The 26,990-nt window shown below is 39.2% G+C and overlaps 1 protein-coding gene across 1 annotated transcript in view; it reads right to left on the bottom strand.

Moving 5' to 3' along the window:
- Nucleotides 1–4,431: 4,431 nt before the first annotated feature.
- The window catches only part of lmf1 (lipase maturation factor 1), a 28,039-nt gene continuing 5,480 nt past the window's right edge, over nt 4,432–26,990 (bottom strand). The window contains exons 4-11 of the mRNA XM_084741481.1: nt 26,793–26,941; nt 18,209–18,274; nt 11,586–11,753; nt 9,660–9,840; nt 7,613–7,766; nt 7,254–7,437; nt 6,449–6,561; nt 4,432–4,956 (exon numbers count right to left, since the gene is read on the bottom strand). Coding sequence (XP_084597607.1) covers nt 4,770–4,956; nt 6,449–6,561; nt 7,254–7,437; nt 7,613–7,766; nt 9,660–9,840; nt 11,586–11,753; nt 18,209–18,274; nt 26,793–26,941 — 1,202 coding nt within the window. The 3' untranslated portion in view covers nt 4,432–4,769. The remainder of the gene's footprint in view (nt 4,957–6,448; nt 6,562–7,253; nt 7,438–7,612; nt 7,767–9,659; nt 9,841–11,585; nt 11,754–18,208; nt 18,275–26,792; nt 26,942–26,990) is intronic.

Below are 26,990 nucleotides of genomic sequence, written 5' to 3'. Positions count from 1 at the left end.
ATAATAAACAAGACATTAAGAAATAATCATGAGTAGACAGTAAAATGTGCATGAACCAATGCATTGAGGAATGATTTACGACTAGACCTCGTTTGTATCAAAGGTTAATTCATCATTCTTAAATCTGGCCACTCTTAAGTAAGCCAACTTGACAGAAGACCTTTATCACAGCAGCCATTTTGACATTGGCGACATTATGAGACATTCTGTGGGTTTTTTGTGTTTACATTTTAAAACTGGTCACTGTTCACTTCAATTGTACTGCATTTGGGTGCAACTCTGTTTTCCCGCTGAAGCTCCGGGAGTGTTTTGTGAACTGGAGATCTTCACCGATCCTCACATCAGCACAGGGGTGAGTAGATATTGAGTGTTCATTTTTTGGTGAACTATCGCTTTAAACACCAGTGTTACCAATGATATTAATCAAGGTTCCATTCCATTCAGGTCAAACAGAGTCAGGGTGCTGCTGTTGAGCACTGCTGTCTCCGCAACACTAAATGAAATGGGACCTTAAAGTCAGTGTAAAGGCAAAAGGGTGTTTTTCTTCTAAACACGTTGGATCATAGTTGCTGAAAACGTGAAAAGACTCAGAACTACATAGTACTAAATAGTAGAGCTACACTGATAAGGATTTTTTTGGTGGACCTGAAACATGTCTTGGTGACATGCCAGAGCCATGGTTGTCCACACTGCATAAGTCCCACAAACCACAAGCCACAAGCCTAGCACATAGTAGATCAAATTACAGGAAAGGAGAAAGTTGAACGAAAAGGGGTGGGACACAGGAAGGGCAAATTGTAAATTAACCACATGTAAGAGTGGTGCAGTAACACAAACAACACAGTAAACTTACCTCTCCTTTTTATTTAGCTTACAAAGATAGTGTGACTGCTCATTCCTCAAAAAGACAGGTCCATTGTGTCAGACTAACAGAAACAAATCACTCGGTTCATTTTTTATTATCAGTAGAGACAGATGGTCGGTTGTATTGACACTCACACAGCAGCTTCTGGATTTTAGACCCAACAACAATGACTTTGCTGAATGTTTTTCCATCTGCTGTCTCACTCTGTCAGTGCTACATGATCTGCGGCACAGGAGACATGAAAGGAACTGGACAACAGCTAGAATAATGCATGTTTAAGATGCACTGCACGTACCGAATAGGTGTTTCAAGCAGCCCTTTGAAAACTGCGTTCATCAGATCTGCAGAATCCAAAGGCAAAAACAGGTTCAATTAAAGACATGCAGTTGTCAAAGAAGATCTTGTTCACTTGTGTAGAAAAAAAAGAATCAAAATGTGCTACAATTCAATTTGCAGACATATTATTTGGGGGAAAAAAAAGTGTTGTTCCTGACAGAGAACGATTTTGGAGGCCAGCTAAGTGTATAGCCACACTGATCAGTCTTTGTCGTTGTGTTTTTGAATTCCTCTGGCACAATAACAAAACCTAAAAAAAATGATGTTTTTGGCTCAGCAGAGGATGACAGTTCTGAAACATATCTGTAGGGCGTACACATCTGAATTTAGGTTGGTTAACTTTGAGGAATATGCTGCCGAGGTGATGGATCTGTGAGAGTGAGTTACCACTATGCCCGGATGGCATAAATTTACCTGTAGAACAGCACCATCTAGTGGCGACTTTTAGTTAGATTGGTTGGTGTAAGACGTGTTAATGAGAAAAATCTATTTGAGAGGACATTTCGGAGATATAAACAGTAGCCTGTAAGGCATCAAAACCCAAAAGATACCAAAATCTGATTATGAGCAATAATTCTGTGAGAAATGACACAGCCACAAGTCATTTTCCAGTTATTTCAGATAGCTTATACTATTATAGGTTCCCAATTGGGGGTGAGGGCCCCCCTTAGGGGACCATCAGTGTGTCACAAAATCAGATTTATATATGTCATCTAAAATCACAATTTCAGAGTTCGTACACCTTTTCCAAAGTCAAATTCAAGCACTTTTCAGGCATTTTCAAGGTACATTTTCCAGCTTTTTCAGAAACTTAGGGCTCTGGTAAATGACACACTAAATGAGTATTTCTCTTTTATGTTTTGCAATGGCATTATACAGATGGGTGACAAATTGAAAGAAAATAAAGTTTCACGTTTCAAAATGTGTCACTTGGCTGTAAGTAGACTTGGCTTCCTATAGGGTTGCAAATTTTGTGCATTTTCTTTATCTGATAGTTGAACATACTAACAACTGAGTAACTGATTAATCATCAATAATTAATAAGAAGGGGTGTTTCATTTTTTCTTATTTAAATTTCTTAGTCAAGTTCTTGTTAAACTCATATGATAAGCTTCCTTATCCAATGAGAGGCTCCGCCTGATAAAACAAAGTCAAATGAGGCACAATTACTGCTATTTCTAGACTACTGATTAATTTGTCAATTAAAAGATGTATAATCAGTTAATTTTCTATTTGGGGATTCATTGATTAATGATGATAATAATGGGGGGCTCAGCTTTCCTTAGATAAAAGTAGGGGAGCTCAAAGGAAAAAAGTTTGGGAACCACTGACTTATACTGTTTATTTAACAATTAATACACTTAAAAATAATAAATCATGTGTTAAATATATCCAGACAGACAATGATCAAATAAGCTTATTATGTTAAATACATTCAGTGGTAAAAGTAAAGAAGTTTTATCGAAGTTGTATAATAAGATACTGGAGGTAGTTTTCTCACCCACTCACTTTCTATCTATGTCATTTACTGACATTTGATGGACCAAATAACTAATAATAACGGAGAAAACAGTTGACAGATCAATCAATAATGAAAATAATCATGACAGAAAACACTGAAAAAACAAGCCCAAACTCCACGTGCATGTTATTTTAACTTATATTAACACTCATTTTAAATAAGTTACTTGAATTTTGGGGTTGAAAAAGCTGCCAAACTCAGTGTACTTGAGTTGAGTTCACTTAAACAAACAAGTACTGAGATGTTGTGCTTTATTCAGTGGTGAAATGTAACTAAGTATAATAATAAGTACATACCAGCATTTTACACATGAATGGTCTTATCAGTTTTCTTTGGCTTGTTTTTGAACATTTTCAGTGGACATCTTTTAAGCAAAGAGACCGGTGAACGATCTGCTTTTTTCAACATTTAGGCGTGCAGATCACTGCGCCTCCTCGAGCATTACCTTACTGTTAAACGCCTGGACGCACCCAGTTGCGGGTGGATGTCGTTTCAACAGCGGTGGCCATTCTTGTCAGCCAGTGTATTACTATGATTCTTGTGTTTGCTACACTGATAGAAAAAAGGTCAGCAACTAAATTGGTGTAGATCTGATGAGAAACTGGGTGAGGGTTTGGGGATGAAGGGTGTTCAGTTCATAGTATTACCTTATGTAGCGAGTTATCTGGACAGCAACGTCAACAAGGAGTCCAGTGTGTTCATAGATACATGAAGCGTTGATAAGAGTTTTGCACATTCAAGTAAACAAGTTAGTCTAAAATGGTGAACTTAAAATACACAAGTTAGTCTAACTAGTGTGCACTCAATTAAATTAGTTCAACTATTGTAGACTCAATAAATAAGTCTAAGTATAGTGGACTCAAAGTAAACAAGTTTTTACTTTAAAATCTCAAGTTTACTTCACTTAATTTTTTTGAGGCAATGAGTTTGCATCATGTTTTTGAGTACTACCCAAGTATTAGATTTTACAGCGTGTTTGACCCTATTTTTCATGTGACAAGATTGTGACAGGATTAACTGATCGATTAATACTTTGAGTCATTTTTTACAATGATAAAATAGTCAAAATTCTCAGATTTTAGCTTCTTAAAGGTTGAATATTTTCTGGTTTGTGGGCAAAACAAGACGGTCAAGATAAGGTCTGGAAGAGCAAGAAAAATGTCAGAGAGAACTGCTCGTAGGATTGCTAGAAAAGCAAGCCAGAACCCCGTTTGACTCTAGTAAACAAATACAACCTGGGACAGCTGTTTTTATTGTAATCCCTGGTTCAGATTTTTGAGCATTTCCTTGTAAATAAAAATCTTCACCTTTGTGCTTTATGTCCGTCAGGATTCACTCACACGCAGATGCAAATAGTTCCAGGAGGAAGTGCCGTCACTAAGACAACGTTTGAACGCAGGTTTTCCTCTGTCAGACACCATCTCAAACTTTGCGTTAAAATCACAAGGTAAGTCATCTTTTCCATCATGATTCAAACTTGTGCATGACTGTGGACCTTGTTTTCAGGTTGATTTCTAACTTTATATGTGTGTCTTTGATTTGTGTGCATGCAGGTGCCAGCGTTAGGCCTGGTTTATCTTCAGAGACATACTGGCGCCTCGACGTCCAAACAACAGACTAATGTGGTCCAGGTGTGAATTACACAGCCGCATTCCTAAATTAAAAACACATTATATGTGCATATCCTATCAAATAATGACACTGCAAGAACAAACAAGGACTTTTAATTTTGAAAAATTAGTCACATTGAATATTGGCTTTCTCTGAGGTTGTTTTATGAGACATAACAAGCAGTAATTATTTGTGAGATATGTCATAGACACATCCCTACATGAAACCTTGACAAGCATCACATTGTTTGTGAGTAAATGTCAGGATGTTTGATTTCAGCTTTTATCAAGCAGTTCTTAATGAAACCTTGCAATGTAAAAAAAAAAATCCTTTTGGCATCCTTGGTTTTTGTAACCTGCAGCAGCATCACACAGAAACGGACTTTGAGATGACTCTGAAGTCCTCTGCTGGAGTCAGAGGTTGTATCAAAAGGCATTAGTTCCTGTTTGGTGGTATGTGTGGGTGGGGCCAGTTTCTGGACTGGAAGTAGCCCCTAAGTCCTTCCAGATCCACGGGAGGGAAGTAGGCTCCGATGCGTTTTCTAAGCCACCACTTGCCCTGCGCTGCACTGGTGCTGCCCGGCTGGCTGAACTTATACCTGAAATGTTCTCCTCGGACCCACCTGAGAAGGAGGACGGGACGGAAAGAGAGCAGTCACATGAAACGAAGACATTTCAAATCTCAGCATTTTGTCTCAAAAGCCAAAAATCAGCCAGAAGTGATGCACTTCATTCCTCTTGATCACGTGTGACCACTTTTACTGTTACTCATCACTCTCATCTTGGAGCGCAAACAACTCAGCCACTTCACTCACTGTTTGGGACACTGAGTGCTGTGGGCCTGCTAAAAAAATGTCAGCCTGTCTTCAACATAGACAGGAGAATATTTAGAAAATTTCCTGAATAAATTGTAGCAGGAGAGGTGTTGGTTCACCTCCTGGGCATACAAGATAAGATCCAGACCAGTGTTGCCAACTTTTTTCCAATGAGAGCAGCTAGCACTGGCTTCCAAAGGTGCCAAATGACATCAGACATTTATTTGCATACTGGCAATGTCTTCGTACAGGTAAAGCTTGTATTGGCTGCAACAAGCAAGGAAAAGATCACCTTAAGCCTTATAAAAAGGTAGATAGAGAAATCTTCAGCCAAATAATTACAAACATATGACTATATTTAGGAAACTCTCTTTTGTGGGTCTGTCAACAAAAACAAAGTTGTCAAGTTGGCAGCACTAAACTAGACCACTGGTTTCCAATCAAGGGGTCCCAACCTCCACTAGGGGTCGCCAAAGCTTACAGGTACAGTGAGGACCTGAACACAAGCCATGTCTGCCAAACAGCCCTGTCCTGTATTAGAAAGATAGGCTGTTAAAACAACCAAAGAGCTAATAGAGCAACGGCCAAGTGTCAGAGAATAATCACTTCATTTTCAAAATAGAAAATAGTTTGTTTTTTAACACAATACAGACAGAACTGTATTGTAGTTCCTAAAAATATCAGACAAGCTCATCTCTGATCTCTAATCTGCTTAAAATTCATCCAAGGCACAAACTTCCTGAAGTTATTCTGTTCAGTATTTGGGTTAAATGTACAGTGTATCAGTTGTTCTGTACTGTTACTGTTTTGCTTTGATTATAATATCAAATATCTATAAAATATGTCAGTTAGTCAGGAGTTATCACTTCATAAGCCCCTGATCTGAGCCAGTGAAATCATACACATATAAAATAATATTTATCTTTCTATTATACTATGTTATGTTATTGTTATAAGTGCAGATTTTTCTCACAAATGTATTGTGAGACAGTGCACAGCCTCTTCATATTCCAGTTTTTGTATTTCTGGAAAATGAAAATCTGCTCATTGCTTCACCAGAGGGGGCTGTAACACAGAGAATAATTCATCATGGGGTTATTATTGGATTGATCCCTGCCATGACAGTCATATTTCTGTAATCAGAGCTGGGTCATTAGTAGGAGAAATATGTGCTATTTCAGGAAATTCCAGCTGACAGCAAAAGGTAGGAAGGAAATGTTTGAGACATGAAGTGTTGTATGCTAGTTCATTCAGGATTTTACTAAGATGCTCTGCTCAGATCTTTGCTTTGACTGTTTACCTGGGAGTCTCTCTGCCCTGGAAGGGGTTGTGGTCGAGCAGGGAGAGGACAGCGCTGTCATTGGACAGCAGACGTCCTGCTATGTGGATCACCCACTCGCTCTGCTCGTAGGTCTGTGTGAAAACACGGAGACAGGCTGTTAGAAATGGGAGAAAGAAAAGGAGACAAAAATGATACAGGGTGGGACAGAGATGTAAATGTGGAGGATTCATAGAGATACAGAGAAAAAATGTGATTCTTGAGACAAAATAATACAGACTAAAGAAGCAAAAGAATGTGTGAGGCGTAAAAAGGGACTGGTATGCAGATAATAAGACAAATGAGAGATAACCAGGCACAGAGAAACACAGATGCACAGAGACAAAAAGATTTGCCAACGACAGGGAACGACCAAAAGTCATCTTATTAATTGAGCTGCTGCCGCCTAGTGGCAGGACACAGTAACTGAACAGCTGAAGCTCGAGACTGATTTTTGGCTCACAAGTCCTAAAAAAGGGATTTCTGTGGATATTCTCTCAATTCTTACATAATTTACTGATGTTTCTATTTGTGTTTTATGCAGTTAACTTGACATTATTTGAAGTGATACGATGAAATCCTACACCGTCAGGGACAGTTCACTCCAAAATCAAAAATGAACTGTCCCTTTCAGATACTGGTGACGGACACAAAAGCAGTTTTGGCGCCAACATCAGACAAATCCTGATTCGACACACAAAAATACATTTATCCTGAAGACAGTGTTTCCAGGCTGGTCGTGCACTTCACTCCATACGTCACGTCCTGCCGTTGTTCTGTATCTCACCTGGAAGGCAGCAAACCACATGAGCCAGTCCAGCCGGTAGTGGTACGGTGATATGAGGCACGGTCGTCGGTAGATGTCCCCTGGCTTACACAGGAACTGGTACTCCTCCCAAACCGCCTCAGGGTCCTTGGGATCCTGGCTCAGAGTGCCCTGGAAGATGACCTCTGTACGCTCCTTGGTGATGCTACACAGACCAGTTTGTAAAACAAGACCAAAGGCTTCAACTATACAAATGCCAGATTGCAATTTTGAAGATCAAATGTCGTATATATCACCTTTAAATGTAGGCGACATTTCAACAGTTTCTGAGATGTTTTAAGGATCCACAGATACTCCAGTGAGCCCTGACAGTACCGTACCTGCCAAAGGCCCCATAGGTGTTGACGATGCGCAGTGGATCAAAGGACGTGTTCATCACCTGCCTGGAACTCAACAGGTTCAGCACCACGGGAACGCTCAGCCAGCCAATCAGAACGCCCAAAGAAATGTTCACCACCCGACGTATGGTCATACCTGCATTCCATACAGTTCATAAACACACAAAATTAGAAAGAGTGGGACGGCAGGACAAACAGCACAGCAACAGAAAACTATTATTTGGATATTGGACACAGTTTGGTCTAAAACTATCTAGACACTGAATTTAGCCAAATTTGATGAAACTGCAGGCAGTAAAGTGTTTCATTGCTCCTGTCTGGCCTAAAGGAGCTGCTTCAGCATTTGTTTATTTTGCTAAAATTTGTTGACTTTTGAAGGAATTATGCATCTCCCAGCTCCATTCCAGGATGTCAAAATGACCCTGAGTGGTCCAGGGGAAAACTGTAATTACAGCTCAAATCAAGGTGACATATTTGTTGGTGTCTGGCCTTTGCGGAGGACGACATGTTCAGTGGGTCTTGTGAGTGTACAGAACTAGTTCTGTTAAGTTTCTAAGTGTGTCTATGTGTGTGTGATGACTTTAACACTTCCTCAGTGGAAAAGGTTTGCCCTGTTAGATCATGGGACGGCTGGTATTGACAAATGTTGGCTGACTCCACATCAGTTCCTTCCTACCTGTGTCTGCCTGCTTATCCCGCGCATGTTAAACACATCAACATAATCCAACTAAAACTTTTCACACCAGGGCCGACGCTCTGGGTCTGTTCAAATGATTAAAACATGCTCGCACTGCAAGTGGAAGCCGATTTTATATTCAACATCCTACAATAAAGCAAATACACTAATGGGTCCAATGAGACCAATTAGAGAGGGACCACTCCTGCTTTTACCACATTTGAACTGGTCTGTATTGTAAAAATGTAAGCAACATCGCTTTAAATTCCAATAAACCATATGTCATACTTTTCCCAGCGACTCAGCTGTCCAAGTGCTAATCCCTTTTCTTCCCATAATTCCCTTTCAAATACGCCCAGACACACTACTTACTCAGGGCCGGTTGTACCCATTAGCCTTGACTGTTTGTGATACCAATGTCTGCACTAGAGTCTCTGGATCCATTCTCTGTATTTAACTTTAATTCCAAAAAAAAAAAAAATTATAATCATTAATGTTGAAAACTGTATTTTTCCAGAGTCCTTGTGCAAACTGTCACCTCTGCTGTCACTTGATTGTTTTGACTTGTTGGTGAGTCGACTGAATCCTTAACTGGCTGCCCTCAAAATATGGTTTCACAAGTTCATTATCATTATTTCTTCACAAAACAGTGACATAATGACTTCTGGAGTCCTCTGGACTGCCTCTAGGAGCTACATTTAATGCTAAAATGCTTTGCGTCTCACCCCTGGACTCAGAGGTGAAACAAAATCACAAGCGAGTTTCAAGTCTTTGAAGACTGACAAGTCCCAAGTCCTGAACTTTGAGTTTCAAGTCCTAAACAAGTCGGAATTTTAACAGTGAGATTCCAGCCTCACTGATTTCAAAATTTATTTATCTGTTATGTAAACTATATAACTGTGTTAAAAATGTGTAAAAGTGTAAAATAAATAAATGTAAATAAAGTCGTGTCTCCATCTGTAATTTTCAATGCCCGTATTTTGCATTCTACAATTTGTTTTTTTGCTGACAGCGTCATTTTTCAACTAGAGCTCAGTAATGTAACGTTAATTCTGATAGCATCTAATCAAATTGCAGAAAGAACCATGAAGAACTGAATGTCAGCTGGATGAGAATGATGATAGTTCTTGTTAGCTGATTCAGGAAATGAGGGGAAATTAATTTATTAATGGAACACTTTTTAATGGCTTCAAGATCTTTACATCTTTTTCAGTCAAAAGTCCAACTGAAGTCATGAATCACTGGTGTTAAAGTCGAGGTCCAAAGTCATCATATTTGTGACTTGAGTCCGACTCAAGTCCAACTCATGTGACTCGGGTCTCCACCTCTGCTTGGACTCTTAAAACTGAGTACCTCTGGTGGGTTTCGGGGTGCGTCCAGCTGCAGCCTCATTCTGTATCTCAAGCACTGCCTTCTTGGCTCCTCCTCCAGAGTGGAACAAGAAACCCAGCGATGCATCGTCAAAACAGGCCAGACTGGGAACGATGGTCAGCCAGTTAAGGAAACTGAGATTCCCACTCACTATGAGAACCACCTATAGCACAAGAGACAGAGAGAAAAGACACGCAGATGGTACAGAAAACTTTATATTTATAGAAAACTGAATCTAGTACAGAGTTCAACCAGCACATGGACAGGGAGTAGCGACTTATTTTGAGCCTGGGTAAATTGATATACATATAACGTGAGTTCTGACATGCACTGCACATGATGCACAAATTGAATTTAAGTGTTCTGTGACAGATAATCCAATAAAACACAGATAAATGTAATAAAACATCCCCTTAAATCAGCCATTAAATATGTTTAATGCAATAATAATGTTCTGACTGCTCTGTGCTAAATAGAGAAAATTAAACTCCTGCCTCACTCACATGGACGGTCTTTACCACACTGCAATAGCTGTGCTGCTGTCCAGTGGAAACCATGTACCGCTCAATTTATCTGGCAAAAAAAACTGCAGGATCGAGTGCTGCTTTATGGGTTGAGAAATATGTTGAAAATGACCATGTCTTAAATTGCTTGTAACTGCCTAATAACATTTGGGGCAAACTAATATTTGTGCTGCATAGTTTGATCAGGCTTTACATTTACTGATCTAGTCTGATATAAGACTAAATAGTTAGTTCTTTCCTATGCAGTTTTGGTTTTATTTGTCCAGGCTTCGAGATATCCCTGTCTGAGATTTCTACTTCCAAACCAATATGATGCTCAAATTACTTTCTCTGCATTATCATGTTAAGTTTTGTAACATGAAATGAACTTTTGAAATGCCGCACCAAAAGAAAAAAATTAGGTTACAAGCTATGAAACTAGGACAAAAGGCGTAGTTTCGTCAGAATGGGCTACATTAATATGGAGAGGAGAAGAAGTAGAGGTTGCAAACAGGAAAGAAAACAAGTCAGTTACCAACCACCGTCAAACCTCAAAAAAGAAGAAAAAGAAGAAACAAAACCAGTCAACTTGGGCATCTACGAGAGAAAAATTTAATTATTCTTTCTTGGGACGGTCGTTGCTGTTGTTCTTCCTTCCACCCAGTGATGATATTGGATGAAAGGTAGAACTACAGGCTATTTCAGCTTTGATTTCTAGTCTCTGCCTCTGTGTGGTCAGGGTGCGTCCTAGATGAGTATTTTTGTCACCCAAAGCTATGCTATAGCAAAAAAAAGTAATAGCTATAGACTAGGGTGGTGATATCACAAGAACATGGGTGTGGGTATCAGGAGTTTGCCCACAATGCATTCTGGTACATGAAGGCACTGCTGCACAGCTTCATGAGCAGAGAATTTTTGGTCAATGTAGCACATATTGAGGAATTTATTGCTTCACTTGACAACATTTACCATCAACACTGGCTGGACATCCACATGAAAAGGACCAAAATTTTACCTTTGAATGTTTGCTAAGTGAGAACTTATTCTGAAAAGGGGACTCTTTTGAAAAAGGAAAAAAAAAACACCTCAAGCATGTGTAAAACTAAAAGATGTTGATGGAAATCAAGCCTGGGTAAATAAAACCAAAACTATTTGCATGACCACAGCTAAGTGAGAAAATATAATGCTATGATGATTGGTCCAAAACCAAAGCTAGAACTAAGACATCAAAATTACTTGAAGCATCCAGACCACATGGTGAGAAAACAACATCCAGAGGAGAGAAACTCTAAATTCTAGTCTGGCTCTGAAGAAATACAGGCTTCACTCACAAGATGCCACCATTAACACCACCAGCATTTGTGATCATCAGATCCTGTGATTTGGAGAAAAGCGTGTGTGTTACCTGAAACAGGATCTGGACTGCGCCGTTGACTGCGCACATCTGCCTGCCCAAGAAGGTGAAGAACGGGAAGACGAGCTCGATCAGGTGGTTGGACAGCGTCTCGAAGCGATGGAACCACCACGGGGAGCGATGCATGTAGTAGGACATGGGGTTTGGAACGGGCTGGGTCTGAGAAGAGACAGAGGGACAGGGAGGTAAAATGTGAAACCCAGGCTATTTTAAAGGGACAGTTCACCCCAAACAATACATATTTTCCTGCTCGCCTTTTCTGGTGTGAGTTACAGAGATTTAGAGATATCGACCACAGAGACGTCTGCCATCTTTCTAATATAATGGGACTAAATAGCATTCGGCTTGTGGTGATCAGAGCCCTCCCAAAAATACATTTGAAAAATTCAAAGCATTTCATTCCAAACATCATGACCCTTTTACTCAAGACAATCCGCAAATCTTGTTGTGAGCAGTTTCATGTCAGAACTACCTTCTTTCTAGTAGAAAGAAAGTAGTTCCAGTAGATTCTGAAGTAATTACAGTAGATTCTACTACAGAAAGAAAGTAATTCTTACACCAAACGCACCACAAGCTGAATGCCAAAACTATCTAGATGGATAAATAGCAGTAGAGACCAGGGGGGGGGGTTTGATGATGCAATGCAGCAGCAAACATGCCAGAAAAGAAGGGTTTGTCCAGATAATCATGATCTTAATCAATGTATTTTTGTCCAATGAATGCATTCTTAAAATAGTTCAATACATTGTCTAAACACAGATGTCTTCTGCTGCTTTAAATGCATGTTTTCTCTGCTTTACTTTGGCACTAATATCTTGTCTGAGCCCAGGATGGAGAGGCATTTATGGTGCCACACCTTGAGGGGGAAACATTTCCATGTCTAAATTAAGACGGAACTTTATTTAAATGAAGGCAACCCCACCTACACACGAAAAAACACTCAGAGGGTCCATACAGAGCTGTGCAGTGTTTGTGTACATATGATTAAGTGTGTGTGTGTGTGTGTGTGTGTGTGTGTGTGTGGGAGGTGGTTGCATGCAAACCGTGTAATAGCTGAACATGCAAACAGTGTCAGGTGAGGTGGTGAAAAATAAATACAGCACAGAAATAGGTGGGGGGAAAAAAGAAAACAAGACGCACCAGTCTATACTCTAATTGTTTTTACGGAATGGAAGAAAAAAAAAAGAGGGGTATTTAACCTGTAGCTTACCAAAACAGCCCTGGAAATCCAAGGGCAAGGAGCCTGCAACCTCAGACAACCAAACAACCCCAGCTGGCCTGCAAACTCGCTGCGTTACAAGAAACAAACCGAAGCAAACAAAACGCCAACTATGCCGAAAAACACCTACACAGCCCCCTGAGAGTCGGGACAGGACGGGATCTGCAGTTCCTCGGCAGGTTTGAAAGAGAGCACTGTGTCAGCGGGGGTTAATAAGGCTTCACCTGGCGCCAGTGGCTTCCGGTGCTCTGTACGTCTGTGTGTGTGTGCGTAAATCTACATTACCCCTAAGACCGTTGACAGCTGAGGTTAAAGTAGGTCAGAGAAACTGACCCACCATGGAATAAGGTCCATATTGTAATATGATTTGTCAGGTGACAACACATTTTCTAATACACTTCATTTAATGACATTTTAAATGACCCAGAAATACCCGTCAACAGGTAACAAGAATCCCCTTACAAGCAATTATTTATCTCATTTTGGAGCTTAATTAGGGTTTAGTTGATGATGCTGCCAGATCCTGCCAGCATCATCATTATCAGATATGAAAATATGAAAGACATGATATGATTACCTCCAGAAAACTACATCCAGCAACATATATCACAACATATAACATACACATCACAGTTTCAGTTTGAGATTAGCTCTCTGTGTTGCTCACACACATGCTAAAAAATAAGAACTCCTCTGGTATCTTATTTAACACGAAAACACTTGTTTCATCATGTGATTTTTTGAAGAAGCGTCTTCTTGTAAGCTCTATTTTTGCTCATAAATCTCAGTTTAAGGTACAGATTTTTGAAGTCAGCGCAGTATAGAAACGAAAAATATTCTAAATGTGTCTGATAATAAGCTTCTTTTGCTAATTATAAAGCTTAAATCAGGACAGAAATTCTTACAGCCAGCTAGTATTTCTTAAAACGGGGAAATATTTGGCAATTTCTCTAGCTTTAAGGCCAATTATGGTATTAAAGCTGCTAAATTTTAAATAAAACAAACTGATGTTATTTAAGAATATTTGGCCCTCTTTCTAGTAGGGCTGGTTTTGCAGCGCAAATGACTTCAAATAATGGTTCTGTATATGTTAAATGTGTAAGGAAAATGTTCACAAACCCTGTAGACATCCAGCCTACTGATATATAAGTGGATTGAAAATAGTACAGAAAAGCACAAGGACACAATAAAGAACCACATAACCACACTGATTTAAAGGGCACACGCACACAAGTATAAGTAGGGCGGTCATGAGACACACATATATATATGTATACACACACACAGTAAATCAACCAGAGTGCACTAAATTAGAACCACACCATGCTGGTTTACATGTGAAAATATCCAGCTGTTGTTTTGATGTTGATTGATAAAGATGATTCTCCTCATTAAGTTCAGTTCTCTCAGTCTCTGTAGAAAGTCACGTTTGCATTGTTGTTGAACTACTTTTCCTGTGCTTCATTGAAAATATGAACAGTACCGACAATATAATAAGTCTTTGGTTCCATTTAGCTGAGATCAATGCTTCAGTAAATTGCTCGATCAGATTTTGGTTTTGTGTAAATTGTCACTGAAAGGATCTGTTACCGCGGCATAATTATAGTGGGTCACTCTGCCTTAAAAAAATCTTCTTCGTCTTCTTCTTAAAGAAATCTTTTTGCCTTGTTTCAGCAGAGAGTTTTAATGTTATTGAGTTCAATATTTTTCTTTCTTTTCTCTAAGGTTTTACATGAAACCTGTACAGACCTATACAGTCAAATGCTAATATGGTCATTTTGCCTTTACAACAGCCAATCACAACGCAAGGGAGTTTTACATCAACGAAAAACAACATAGATTGGCTTTACAAAAGCCAATCACAATACACAGGACTTTACAACATCCAATAACAAGCCAGGTGGGCTTTACAACAGTCAGTCACAACACACAGGTGATTTATAACAGCCAATCACAGCAAAGGAGGGATTTACAACAGCCATTTACAACACAGGGGAGTTTTAGAATGGCCAATCACAGCACAGGCTACAACAGCCAGTCACTGCACATAAAGATTAATGACAGCCAATGACAACACAGGGTTTTATTTTTTTCCTACAGCAATCACTGTAGTTTTTTTTTTTTTTTTTTTTTTTTACGACATCCAATCACAACACAGGTGGTTTTCACAACAGCAAACCTCAGCATAAAGGAGTTTTACAGCAGCCAATCACAACACACTTTTTTTTTTATAACAGCCAATCACAACACAGTGAGTTTTTACAACAGCCAACCACATCTAGTGTTATCTTGATCCTGGAATTTCTCATTTTGATATGATAGTGTCATCAATCTATCAATCAGCTATTAATTTTGATACCACAGAGAAAAAATTGACCGAACATATGAGCCATCAAATTTCAGATTTTTTTTGTTAAAGATAAGACATAATGAGGTTATAACATGACAACAGATGTAGCAAATGAAATCAGTGATGAGAAGACGACAGCACTGTGGACAGGTGAGAGGAGGCAGGACTATTTAGGCCCTCACAACTCACTGTCGAAAAGAAAAGAGAGCAAGAAACAGCAACTGGTATCCAAGTATCAATACTGTGAAAAAGGAGTATTGAAAGCATTTCAAATATTCAGTATCGATATCTGCGACAACACTAACATGCTAAGTTAAAATTTTCCTGCATTTAGGGGACCAGTGTGTAGCATTGAGTGGCACCGAGAGGTGATCAACTCACCTCACCCTCCCCTTCCATGCATGCAGGAAAATCCACAGCGGCCACAAAATTCACAAAAAATGCAAAAGGTTGTATCGAGCGCTGGCGTTTGGCTTGTCCTTTCTGGGCTACTGTAGCAACAATGGCGGACTCTGTGGAAGAGGACCTGCTCCCTCTGGACTCATTCTGAGGTGATTCTTATTTTCTGGTAAATACACTAATGAAAACATACTTAAGAAAATTATATTCCATCTCTACCATATCCTGTCAATAAATTTCTATCAATTTTACACACTGGTCCTTTAAAACAAAGGCGCTGTACTTGTAACTAACTATCGCAATTTAAATAATGGACGGTCGTGAATCTGCATATACAGAGTGGCTGAACCACTCTGAAAAATATCCCCTGTTCAGTGATTTGATTTATCATCAGAGGAAAGAGACTCTGAAACTGTTCAATATTTTACCACGGATACAATAAATTACAGTAGTGGATAAAATATCATGTCCCATATTTCATCTCACCACCCCCCAGGTTGACGACCGCTGGCTTGCTGATTTCCAAGGCATTAGCAGTGCTGAAATCGCTCTGACCCTGGGAACTGAGAACTGGGGGATAAATTACAGTCGAGTTACAATGCAGCGTGCCAGATAACCAAATGGAGTTTTTCCCAAACGAAACAAAAAGGCAGAAAATCTAACTGGCACAGTCCATATATGAAGTATATCATTCCTGATTTACATCTTTCTGGTCACCCATGGGTACATAATCTCTAACTGCACCAGCTGTCCAGTCCCAGAGGAGCCGGCGTATTACAGCCTGTCCTCCGTTCCCATTGTATTTTAGACTGTGCGAGTCTCAATATTTTGTTCTTAAAATGTGTGTGAGTGTCATCTCCAGTCAGCCGGTCCCATAGGAGCTAGTGTATTCCTGTCTGTGTTAATTACAGAAGAGGGCCCTCCTCCCTCTGCGGCGTGCTAACACAGAGCATTGTGGGTCACAGTGGTTGAGTGTCCCACAAGGGAAAAACAAACAGGGGATTTGCACAACCTCACGGTCTGTGTGAGAGACTGATTTATTGAATCCCACAACAGCGGTTACTGTAATGTGTTGCCCTGGTGTGGTTAGCCTGATGTGAGTTCATCGCAGTCTTGTCATCATTCAGAGACAAAGCCAAGGCACAATATTTTTGGAAATCTGGATCAGTCTTAGAAGTTCGGGCTTGTCTAAGGACACAGGCCTTTGGGAAATGTAGAAACTGGTGTTTCAGAGATTGATTTAAGCCTTTTCTTAATTACGGTGGCCATCTGCCTGCAAGAATAATTGGCTGCAGCAAGTGTAACTTTAACTGGTAACTTGACAGCTCTTGTGATATCATTGCTGTGGTCGTTTTCTGCACTGCGCTTCCCAGAATTCAGCAACCAGCCTTGGGATTTAATGTTGAGAAAATCCGAGTCCCTTATTGTCACTCATGATAACCACCCTCCTCTTCTTCATGCCAAATGCATAGTTTTGTGTGCACCGGCAGATTTTTTTCCCATGAAAGAAAAACCAAGTACCAAGTGTTCTGCACAAAAACATACAAGCTTTCACAAACCGAGTATATCTAAGGTGATAACAGCAGTGATAACTGAGGAGCAACAGAAACTATTTACTTGAAAATGTGATGAATGGTGGAGAGTAGATCCAGACCAATATATCGGTTGATTGATATTATCAGCCTATCACAACTATTTCGTCTTTATTGGTATTGGTGTATATGTTGTCCTCTAACGGAGATGAAGATCATATTCTCATATTGACTCAGTCCACAAACACAACAGCAGGGAGAGGATTCAGAAAAATCAAAAGAGTTACAAAGCATGGGATGCATATTTCATCATTTATCAGAATCAGGTCATTTCTATCATATATATCATTTAAACTGTTAATAGATGATCAGTGTGTTTTCTTGCCAGATGCACTCACGGAGCACGAGACAAAATACAACAGACGCCAAAACTGTCACTGCAGATTACAAGTCAGGTTATGGTGCCCTCTGTCTGAAAAGCTGAAGTGGGTATCACGGGTGCTAAAAGTAACAAGCAGCGCTTCCTAATTAACTGTCAGAGTTTGAGATGCTTGGCAGCTAGCAAGGGTGCCAGGTTTTGACAAGAGAGAAGAATGTGTTGCATAAAAAAAGATATCTCTGGTTCTGTGTCAATTTTGGTACTTTTTTAAAAAACAGTCCATTGTCAGATTGATGGATGTCCATTGTGAGTCCCTCAGTGTTATCAGAATGCAACGTCGAAACAGTGGAATGAATAATTTGTCAGCAATATGACAATTTTTCTGATTCTTCGTTGTACTTTGCACTAAAAAAAACTTACAAAACTTAAGTTAAACATTCACATGTTGTGGAAACATCCTCCTCTTCTAACAAGAATTCACAATTCATACAGGAAGAAACACAACTATGGACAACAGAGTTGGGCGATTTGTTAAAATTTTCCACATGATCATCGTCAGCCCATCCATCTGCAACTGGTGAGATCATTGTTGTTTTTTAAAGCAGGACTTCAGTTTGATTTTCTCTGTTTTATCACTCTACATTTAATATCTTTTCTGTTTTAGACTGCAGGTCAGACAAAACAAAGAATTTGTCTCTGGGAACCGAGTACATTGAAAACATTGTGTACACGCACCTCGTAGTGGTAGTCCATGCAGGTGAGGTCTCTCCAGCATTTGTCGCCTCTGATTTTAATGAGACCCTGAAAATGACAAAACATACAAATATGTTAGAGCTGTTGTAAAAAAGGTCAAATAAGACACAATCAACAGCCAATTAGAAAATCACATTACAGAGAGAAGAATTCTAATCCCATATTTAGCTGAAACAGTCCAACAGCAACAAAACCTAATTTACTCAAAAGCTTTTCAAGGAATTTCTCACTTGTTTAGAGTAATAAGAGATATAACTGTTGTTTACAACAGCAATTTAAAAAAATCCCAAGGTACTTTTTAAGTGGTATTCAAGGATATAATGACATTACTTCTCTAACTAGATTCCTTTGAATACAAGAAGAATCTATTTATAATATGCAGTATGTATAAAAGATTTCTCACAGACACATTTAAGACAAAAGTTTTAAAAAGCTTAATGTGAAAAACTTCAGAGCAAAAGCTCTGACTAAGGAAGGACTTAAATCACCACTTTGACATTCCCTGAAGACACTGGGAGATATAAAAGCATTAACTTCTCCAAATTATGCTCCTGCACTGTTAGCCAAGATAGAGAAGACAGAGGAAGCATGATCATCTGTAGATAAGAATCTGAAATCCATTTAGATAACCACATCAAAACTGGAGACAGATTCAATTAATTAGCAGGATATAAAGTGAGAGGAAAGAGGTCAAGAAAGGGAAGACGTGAACTTAAAATGTCCAGTATTATTTACAAAAAACTTATAACTTGAAGCCATTTGACTTGAAATGAGGAGTTGAATTAATGTACTGTACAGAGATCAATCAACGCATTAACTCAAGTTTCTAAAGAAACATGATCAGCATAGTAGTAGACTTCCCAGCATGCATTGCTTGAGAATCTCTCCTGAGACACCTCCATTTTAAAGTTTGAGTAAAAAATGTATGATGGAAACTTGCTGTGTGTCCATAAGATAATTCTCGGTTGCTTGTTTTCACAATACTGAAAACACTGTGAACCATGATGAAGGTTACCCCTTTACACGAAAAATGTAATAAATTCACTGGGAGCAGTTTTAAATATTGTCTTTGTGTCACTGCTGGAACAAAGTAGCTCCAACAGGAGCAGCTGTAAGTTCTTTGTGTAAAATGAAGAACCGACTTTTCATTTTGAGAAAATGGAAATGGAAATCAAAACTGTTTGTAATGTTCGTCAGTGTGACTGAAGAGTTATTGGTTCAACTTAATATCTTATTTGACAAGAAAGTTGAGAAAGTTTCGAAACCTCAACTCAACTTGTCTTTTCAAATTCAGTCAACTTAAAATTGTAAGTCAGTACAAATGCTAAGTTTTTAAGGTTAAAACAAATAGTGTTTTTTTTTTTTTTTAAGTTATCGAGTGTCCTTATACAATATATCTTTATATAAAGAAAGCAGTGAATGACTGCATGAGGGAGTGATTTTGGACACGGTGTACTGATGAACTTTAGGGTCAGTTCACGTGCAACTTAAACTTTTTATCAGTCACCATTCTTGCATTTATAAATGATATAGTGTATAATCCAATCACAGCTACAAATGTGATTCTGCTGATGCAAACTGTGTAAACTCACATCTGTTATTCCCTCCATACTTTCTTTACTGGAGCTCTATGGTTTTCAAAAATGCCATACACATAGCACATATGTCATATTGCAATTATTTTGACAGATACTGCCATTGAAATATGAGTCAGAATTTTAGTAGGAATGTGTTTTTTTTTTTATGAAAAAAAGAAAAATGATGATCATATGATTTTTGATCTGGTCTGTACCAAATAAGTATATTTCCTTACATCTGGAGCATCTCAGTAGCACCACAATGCTTCATTTATAATGGTATGTTCATTTATAATGGTATGTTGAGACATGTTTTACTTAATTGTGAAAATGTTGGTTTGCAGGACATTTGCAATTCAGTGTTCCTTTCTTGATTACACTTTTGTTCATCTCTGTGTACACCGACAGTTTCAATTTAGTTATGAATGTGTTTGCAAGTCAAAAACAAACTGGATTTATTAGAAAAAGACCTGCACAGTTATGAGTATTACAGTACAGTGTTTGGTTGGCCCTGTACCACTCCTCTTCACTTCATATTGCCACACCAGCTGTGGACACACAGATCCAAAATCTAAATCTTAGACATTTTCAAAGTGGACAGTCAGCCTTAGAGGGTGAATCAAAAAGAACAAATCTGATTTGCTTGCCGTCTGAACACATTAGCTGTTCTGACCTTCAGTAACAGCTCACAGATGTGTCGCTCTGCGTCCCACTAACAGAGAGCAACACATACAGTTTGGCAATAAGCACTAATATATCTAATTCTACAGGGTGTTAGGGACTGAACAGGAGCGTCGTGCAACATAAAAATAGAGAAATGCTTCTGAAGCTCTACTCTAGGCCGGTTTTTACACATTATTACTGTCTACTTTTGATTGAAAGAAAGCGTCCAACTTTCTTAGGGTTGTCCAAAGGTTGATCAGACAGGTGATGGAAAGTTACTTTTCAATACTAACACTGATCACAAGCGCAGCTCACAGAATTCATTGGTTATCACAGATAAATGTTATTTAAAAGGACAACAAGAGCCTGAGAGAGGATTTTTGTAATAAGAAGTAGGAAATAAAAGTCAAACTTGACCAGAAGCACTGACAGAAATGTCTCCTCTGCTTGGAGCCTGTTTTTCACCAAATGAGCTAAGTAAATACTGCGCTATCCAGGACACGAGGTTGTCAATATTGACACATCAGCCCTCCATGTGGTTGGCATGGAATGTGGAATAAATCGGCAGCTAACCTCTCTAACCAGATTTAGAAAAGCCAGGACATTTCATTCTGATTATGACCTTGGCCGCTGGCTGCAGCTGCTGGCTGTTGAGATGATGCGGCCGAAGATGTTGCTGATAATCCAATTCAGTCATGAGATCCTGAAATGTCATCAATTACAACCTGATATACCGAGCTCTGACATGAACAGAGCAGTCTGTCCAGAGTGTGACAAGCATGATGTGAATTCAAAACATTTCCAGGAAGACGACCAGAGATTGAATTAAGAGACTTTTTATAAATATTTTTCTACACTGTTTCCATACTCTCAAAATGTATATAAACCTCTAAACAGGGCCTGCTAGTGTCATTTATGGATAATTTCTTACTCTTCCAAAAGAAAACTGGTGACTTTTCATCATCAGCTAAACACTAAAAGAGACCATGAACATTTCAGTTATGCTATATCAATAAGTCGCAGTGAGACGTGATAAATCTGGTTAAATAAAGGAAGTTTGCCCAAGTGAGGTGAAGACCACAGGTCCAGTCTTCACAAAGACTGACACACATGTACACCGCAGCATTTTAGTATAAGAGACTGGCAAAGCAAAAAAACAATGAAAACAGGTTTTTAACGGGACGGTTCACCCAAAAATTAAAAATCAGTGACTATCTACGGGTTTATTTTGTTAGTCTGCAAATCACTGCTGGAGTTTCACAGGAAAACAGAGTTGCAGAATCTCCCAAACAATGGAAGTGAATGGTGACCAGTTTTTTTTTTTAAAAGTCTCCATACTGCTTGTCTGGCATAATCCAAGTCTCCTAAAGCCCCGACATGCCGTTTGCACACCATCACAACATACGCGCAGTTCAGACAGTGTGCATGTGCACGTGAACGCAGCTCCAAGCTAAGGTTCTACAGTGAAGATTCAGGCTAAACACATGGCGTGAATTACTTTTCTTTTAGTTAATTTGGCATGTTGGGTCTGTAGCAGACTTGGATTACACCATCACCCAGCATTTTATGTTTTTATTCTGACTAAACCTGTGTTACCTCAACATAGCAGCAGAAAATGGGGCTTCTGGTGTAAACAGATGATATCTGGGCCAAGACTTCCTCTTCCATGGCAGAGGAAAATAAGTATATAAATTAGTACCACCAATCTAGCTACACAGCCTTGTCATACAGCAACTGCCAAGATCTAAAATAAAGCTCAAACCAAACATTACAGTCATGTCCACCTATAACCTATTTCTTCAAGCCTTTATCCTGTTCAATCCTGTCCAATCTATAAAGTCAAATCAAATTAGAACACTACAAAACAAACCTTTACTCCAATGTAAAACATTTTTTTGCTACGCTGTTGCTTGTAACTTCTCATAGGTTAAAGAGAGGAAAACTTTCCTAAAATAGGTCAGAGCCACTGTGCAACAGCAGTAAAACAAAATCATAGGACCTCATCATCATCATCTACACTTGTACAGCTAGAAGTCACTGTTACTCCAGATATTTATCACAACAGACCTACCGATTCCAGTCGGCCAGGTCTGCACCAACTCCCTGGACGAGTCGGCATGCCAGCAACACTATATCCCAAAATCCTTAGCAACAGCCAGCCCAAACTGATCTGCACTCACAAAACACATCCTAACGACAACTCTCTAATCCCAGTTAACACCCAAAACTCCACACCTAGCGTAGCATTTCCAACCGTTGGAGTGTTTAATAGAGATGCTCCTGCCAGCACTGAAATGTGTGATCCAGTTCACAATCACCGTGCCAACGCTTTAAACAGGAAGCTCTTAAATATTAGCATAAAACCTGAGAAATGAAGTCACTTTAAGGTTTCTGCACAGGAAACATACTAAGGCAACTCACTCAACAAACAACTGCATATCAAGAACCCCGTATTCACTTTATTATTGTTTTATTTACTGAACAACATGAGTCAGCCAACAGGTCTGGTTGAATGCTAATAAGCTCACAATGAAACTCTACCATGGACTAGCTTGTTTGCTAACACATAAGGTGTAATATAAGGTGCAAATGAGCGCAGCTGTCATTGGAAGGTGTGTTTTTTCCACTCATGACTGAGGTACGCTGGCAGTTTCCCCCCTGCTTCCAGTATTTGCCCTAAGCTGAGCTAATGCTAACCACATCCTGGACCAACCTCTGTGGTCGATCAACACAGATTAAATTTAGAACTATCTTGTGTATGTGATTATGAAAAACCCATATTTCCTAAAATGTTTCTTTAAGGCAGGCATTTTTCTCTTGGCTACAGCAAATGCTAAGCTATCAGAAAACTGCTAGCAAATATAGATGGGTGATTGGTTATCAATTAATCTAGCCTGTCTTATACATATTGATTGCATATTAGATACAGCTCAACCAATAATGGGTATTTGGGGCAGATGCCAATACTAATATTAGGGAGTAAAAAATTCCAATATCAATAAAGTGTCAGATATTATTTCTTTATATCTATAAAATCCAAAATGAGAGGCTACAGTGTCAGTTTTGAAAAGATGCTAACAGCCCTTAAAATGATGAAGAATTTCAGTGACATGGACAAATGTTATGAGGCTGACGCACCAGTAAACAAGCTCTATAAAAATGTATCACCCTGAAGTGGTAACCAGCTGAATAACCAGACCTTACAAGGGTATGACTCAATTCAGATTCAGCTGAAACCTCAAGCTAACTTATTTGTAAGGAAAAAGAAAGAAAATGTCCATAAAGTGCTCTGCCCTTATCTGAACATAGTAGTGGCATTCCTCCGTAGGCTGCTGGAGCACAAATCAAGAGGCACGCCGCTTAATGTCCTAACACAATTACCATGATAATTTAAGCACATCCAGCTATGCTAATGTGGATACTAATAGATAACATAGGTCATAGCATAACATATGGTCATCTGACATTTCTTTTATTTTTTTGCAGCCGTATGTTGGAACTGATAGCGTTTGGACACCTTGCTGTGTCGATGCTGTGTGTGTGCTGGAAGTTCTGTTTGTTCTAGTGAGCCAGTTATGTCCCGTATGAGATGGTGCTTTATCTAGTTAGCAGAGCCTGCTGTCTTTAATCAAAGGTAACCAAGGAAACAAGCATATTTCTAATCTACATACATCTTTCATATGAAGGGATATTTTCCCTGTTTATTACTTTTGTATTGAAGTATTGCCACCACGCGGAGTAGTATTGATGCTACGACTGGATAAATGAGACCTGGATTATATTGGGCAAGTTGGACAGTTTTGATATTTTAAAAACGGGAGCGCCATCAACTTCAAGTCTGGATAACGTGTTTTGGATTTATTCTACGTTTACGTGGAGGCATCGACATGCAAGCAGCAAAAATCTTCCAGAATCAAAGGCCATGTGGGGCATTTTTCGCAATAAGCGACTTGAAAGCATTAATCCATTCTCCCTGTTTCATATTTTCACTGAGTATTATCTGATAACGGTCAGCGACCAATCAATCTGGGAAACCCTTATATGTGGAAAGATGCAACATCATTAAAGGTCACATAAAAGTTTTTCCCCTCATTTATGTGACAGATTTGCCACCATGACATGGATTATAGCATATAAACAGTGTAAACAGCATGGTGACAATTTTGGGACACGTCTTAGTAACGCTGCGAAAATACACTCATGAAACACGATGGGTGGGCTCACAGACCCCCTCTCCCACTCATTTCCTACGACTGAGGGGTCCTTTGAAGTGTGTGCTAAGCCGTGTCCTCCTCACCAGCAGAAACTCTAGTTGCAGTCACAGAGCGGCGGTGAAGCACAGGCTGTCAGACAGATAAATGACTGTGACCAGGGTGGATCAAACACTGAGGGACTGTGGCAGAGGCTGCGCTGTACTTAACACTGCTGAGTTGCTACACAAACAAAAGTCACTGCGACAAAATCTTTGCACCAAGGAGTCGTGCTCCAGCTTCATAAATTCACACAATTTGAATTCTCCCATTGTGATCTGTCTCTGTGAAGTATGTGCAAATGTAATTTCTAGGAATGTTCATCACGTATTTGAATCAAAGTTCTGGCAAAACACCTCAGACCGAGTTACCAAAGATGAGGAAAAGACATGAGCAGCTGAGAGAAAACCTCTGCAACAGTTCCTTCCCTTTGTTTATTGTTTGACGTCTAGATTGGATTTCCTGACAAAGCAGCATGTGAATGCTAAAGTCTGGACGCCCGACATTCTTAGCAGCACTCGAATGCAGCATTGTCAGAAATTACAAAAAAAATGAAAATCTCATTGTGCTAATCTCATTTGTACATTTTATGGAAACACCTTGAAATGCTTTGCACACAGGCTGACAGGACGACACCTTCTGCTAATCTCAGTGGTGGAGATCAACCCCTGCAAACATTCAAAAGTAAAAAATGAAGCACAACTTACACAGTAATGTAATATCTATAAAGTATAATGATTAAATTAAATTCATTGACTGATGAACGTGCTGGGGTTGCAAAATATTACAGTATTTTCATCATTCAATAATCTGCCAATTATTTTCTCAATTACTCAGTTCATTGTTCAGTATATAAATTATAACATAAACCTTATTTTTTGGCCAACCAACAGTCTCAAACCAAACAATATTCAATTTACTGTGATGTAAGACAAGAAAAAGCAGAAAATTCTATTTTCTATTTCTGCCAATCGACAAATTCAGTGTTGTTGCACAGCATATGTAACCTAACTATTCCTAGTACACTATTAATCATGTAATGTATAATCTTGGCATCATCGTACTTGAGGTCCATCCTCAAGGATTTCTCCAAGAATCTTAAATAAAGTTTGGACTTCTACTTTTAGGTCCAGACATATGCACTGATATTTATATTTGTATTATCAAGAGTTCTGTTTGTAATTTTGATTCATGGGCCACAAATCATTTCATTCATCATTTTTGTAAACCAATATTTTACGTTTCCTTCTTCTTAGAGTTTACTACACTTTAAATGGTTAGTGTGGATTACCTGAAGTGGGGTTGTATGGGATTTTAATCGATCAATAGTAAGTGGATGGTGGATGAAACACAGAGACTCCTATTTGACTTTTCAACAAAATTCTCAATACTGTAATGACTTTGCATGTTGCTGAATGAAATGTCTGCAGTCTTTACAGTCACACAGAGCCGGGGTGGTTACCCTTGTGTTTCTCTTCACGGCCCTAATAGGAAAAACCCCGCTGGATGTGTGCTAACTGTAGTGATTGGCAGTTGAAACCGAGCTGGTGGTCTAAAATTCACCATGGAAACTGTCAAACAACCAGACATGTTGTGCAACCGGCCGTATATTTGGGTTAGATTTCCAAATACTGGCTGTGTTTTATAGCAAAGAGACTGCTCCAAAAGTAGCTATCTAAAATCAGAAGGGCAAACACTGGAATATGCCAGGGAGTTCCACCGCTGCAAAACGGTTCTGTTCCTCCATGCTGCCTTGCTGGATGCATTCAGCTGTACACTACATGCCTTTCTGCATGAATGTACATGATCTGCTTCCTGTGAGACAAGAATATCATCAACATCTGTGTAGGATCTCCCGAAAGAAAACGTGTTAGTCAAGGTTCTGGTGGCAGTAAATGGGTTTTAGGAGTAAGACAGCTTCTAAGTAAACTCCAATCATTTAGTTTTTAGTGTGTTTGACAACTTCAATGAGAAATTGCATGCAAAAATAATCCCACTGCTATTTTTTTTGTTCTTTCCGTCAGATCGATCGTGCTCTTTAACCTCTTATGTGTGTCTGTGATGTGTTTTACTCACAGCTCCAAGCATGATGCGAACAATGAGCCATCTGAAGGTCCAGATGCAGATGAGCGAGGGGGGACAGCGGCGGGGGACCTGAGACAAAGTCCACACCGGACACAGGAAAATGGCCAGAAACCCTGTCTCCAACAGCTGACTCTCCCAACCTGGACAAATCATCAGAATGCCATTTGTAAAATCAAACACGTTTCTCTA

Source organism: Lutjanus erythropterus, chromosome 17 (assembly GCF_056507025.1).
Source record: "Lutjanus erythropterus isolate fLutEry1 chromosome 17, fLutEry1.hap2, whole genome shotgun sequence".
Classification (NCBI taxonomy): domain Eukaryota; kingdom Metazoa; phylum Chordata; class Actinopteri; order Lutjaniformes; family Lutjanidae; genus Lutjanus; species Lutjanus erythropterus.
This window is presented reverse-complemented; position numbering and strand designations above follow the sequence as displayed.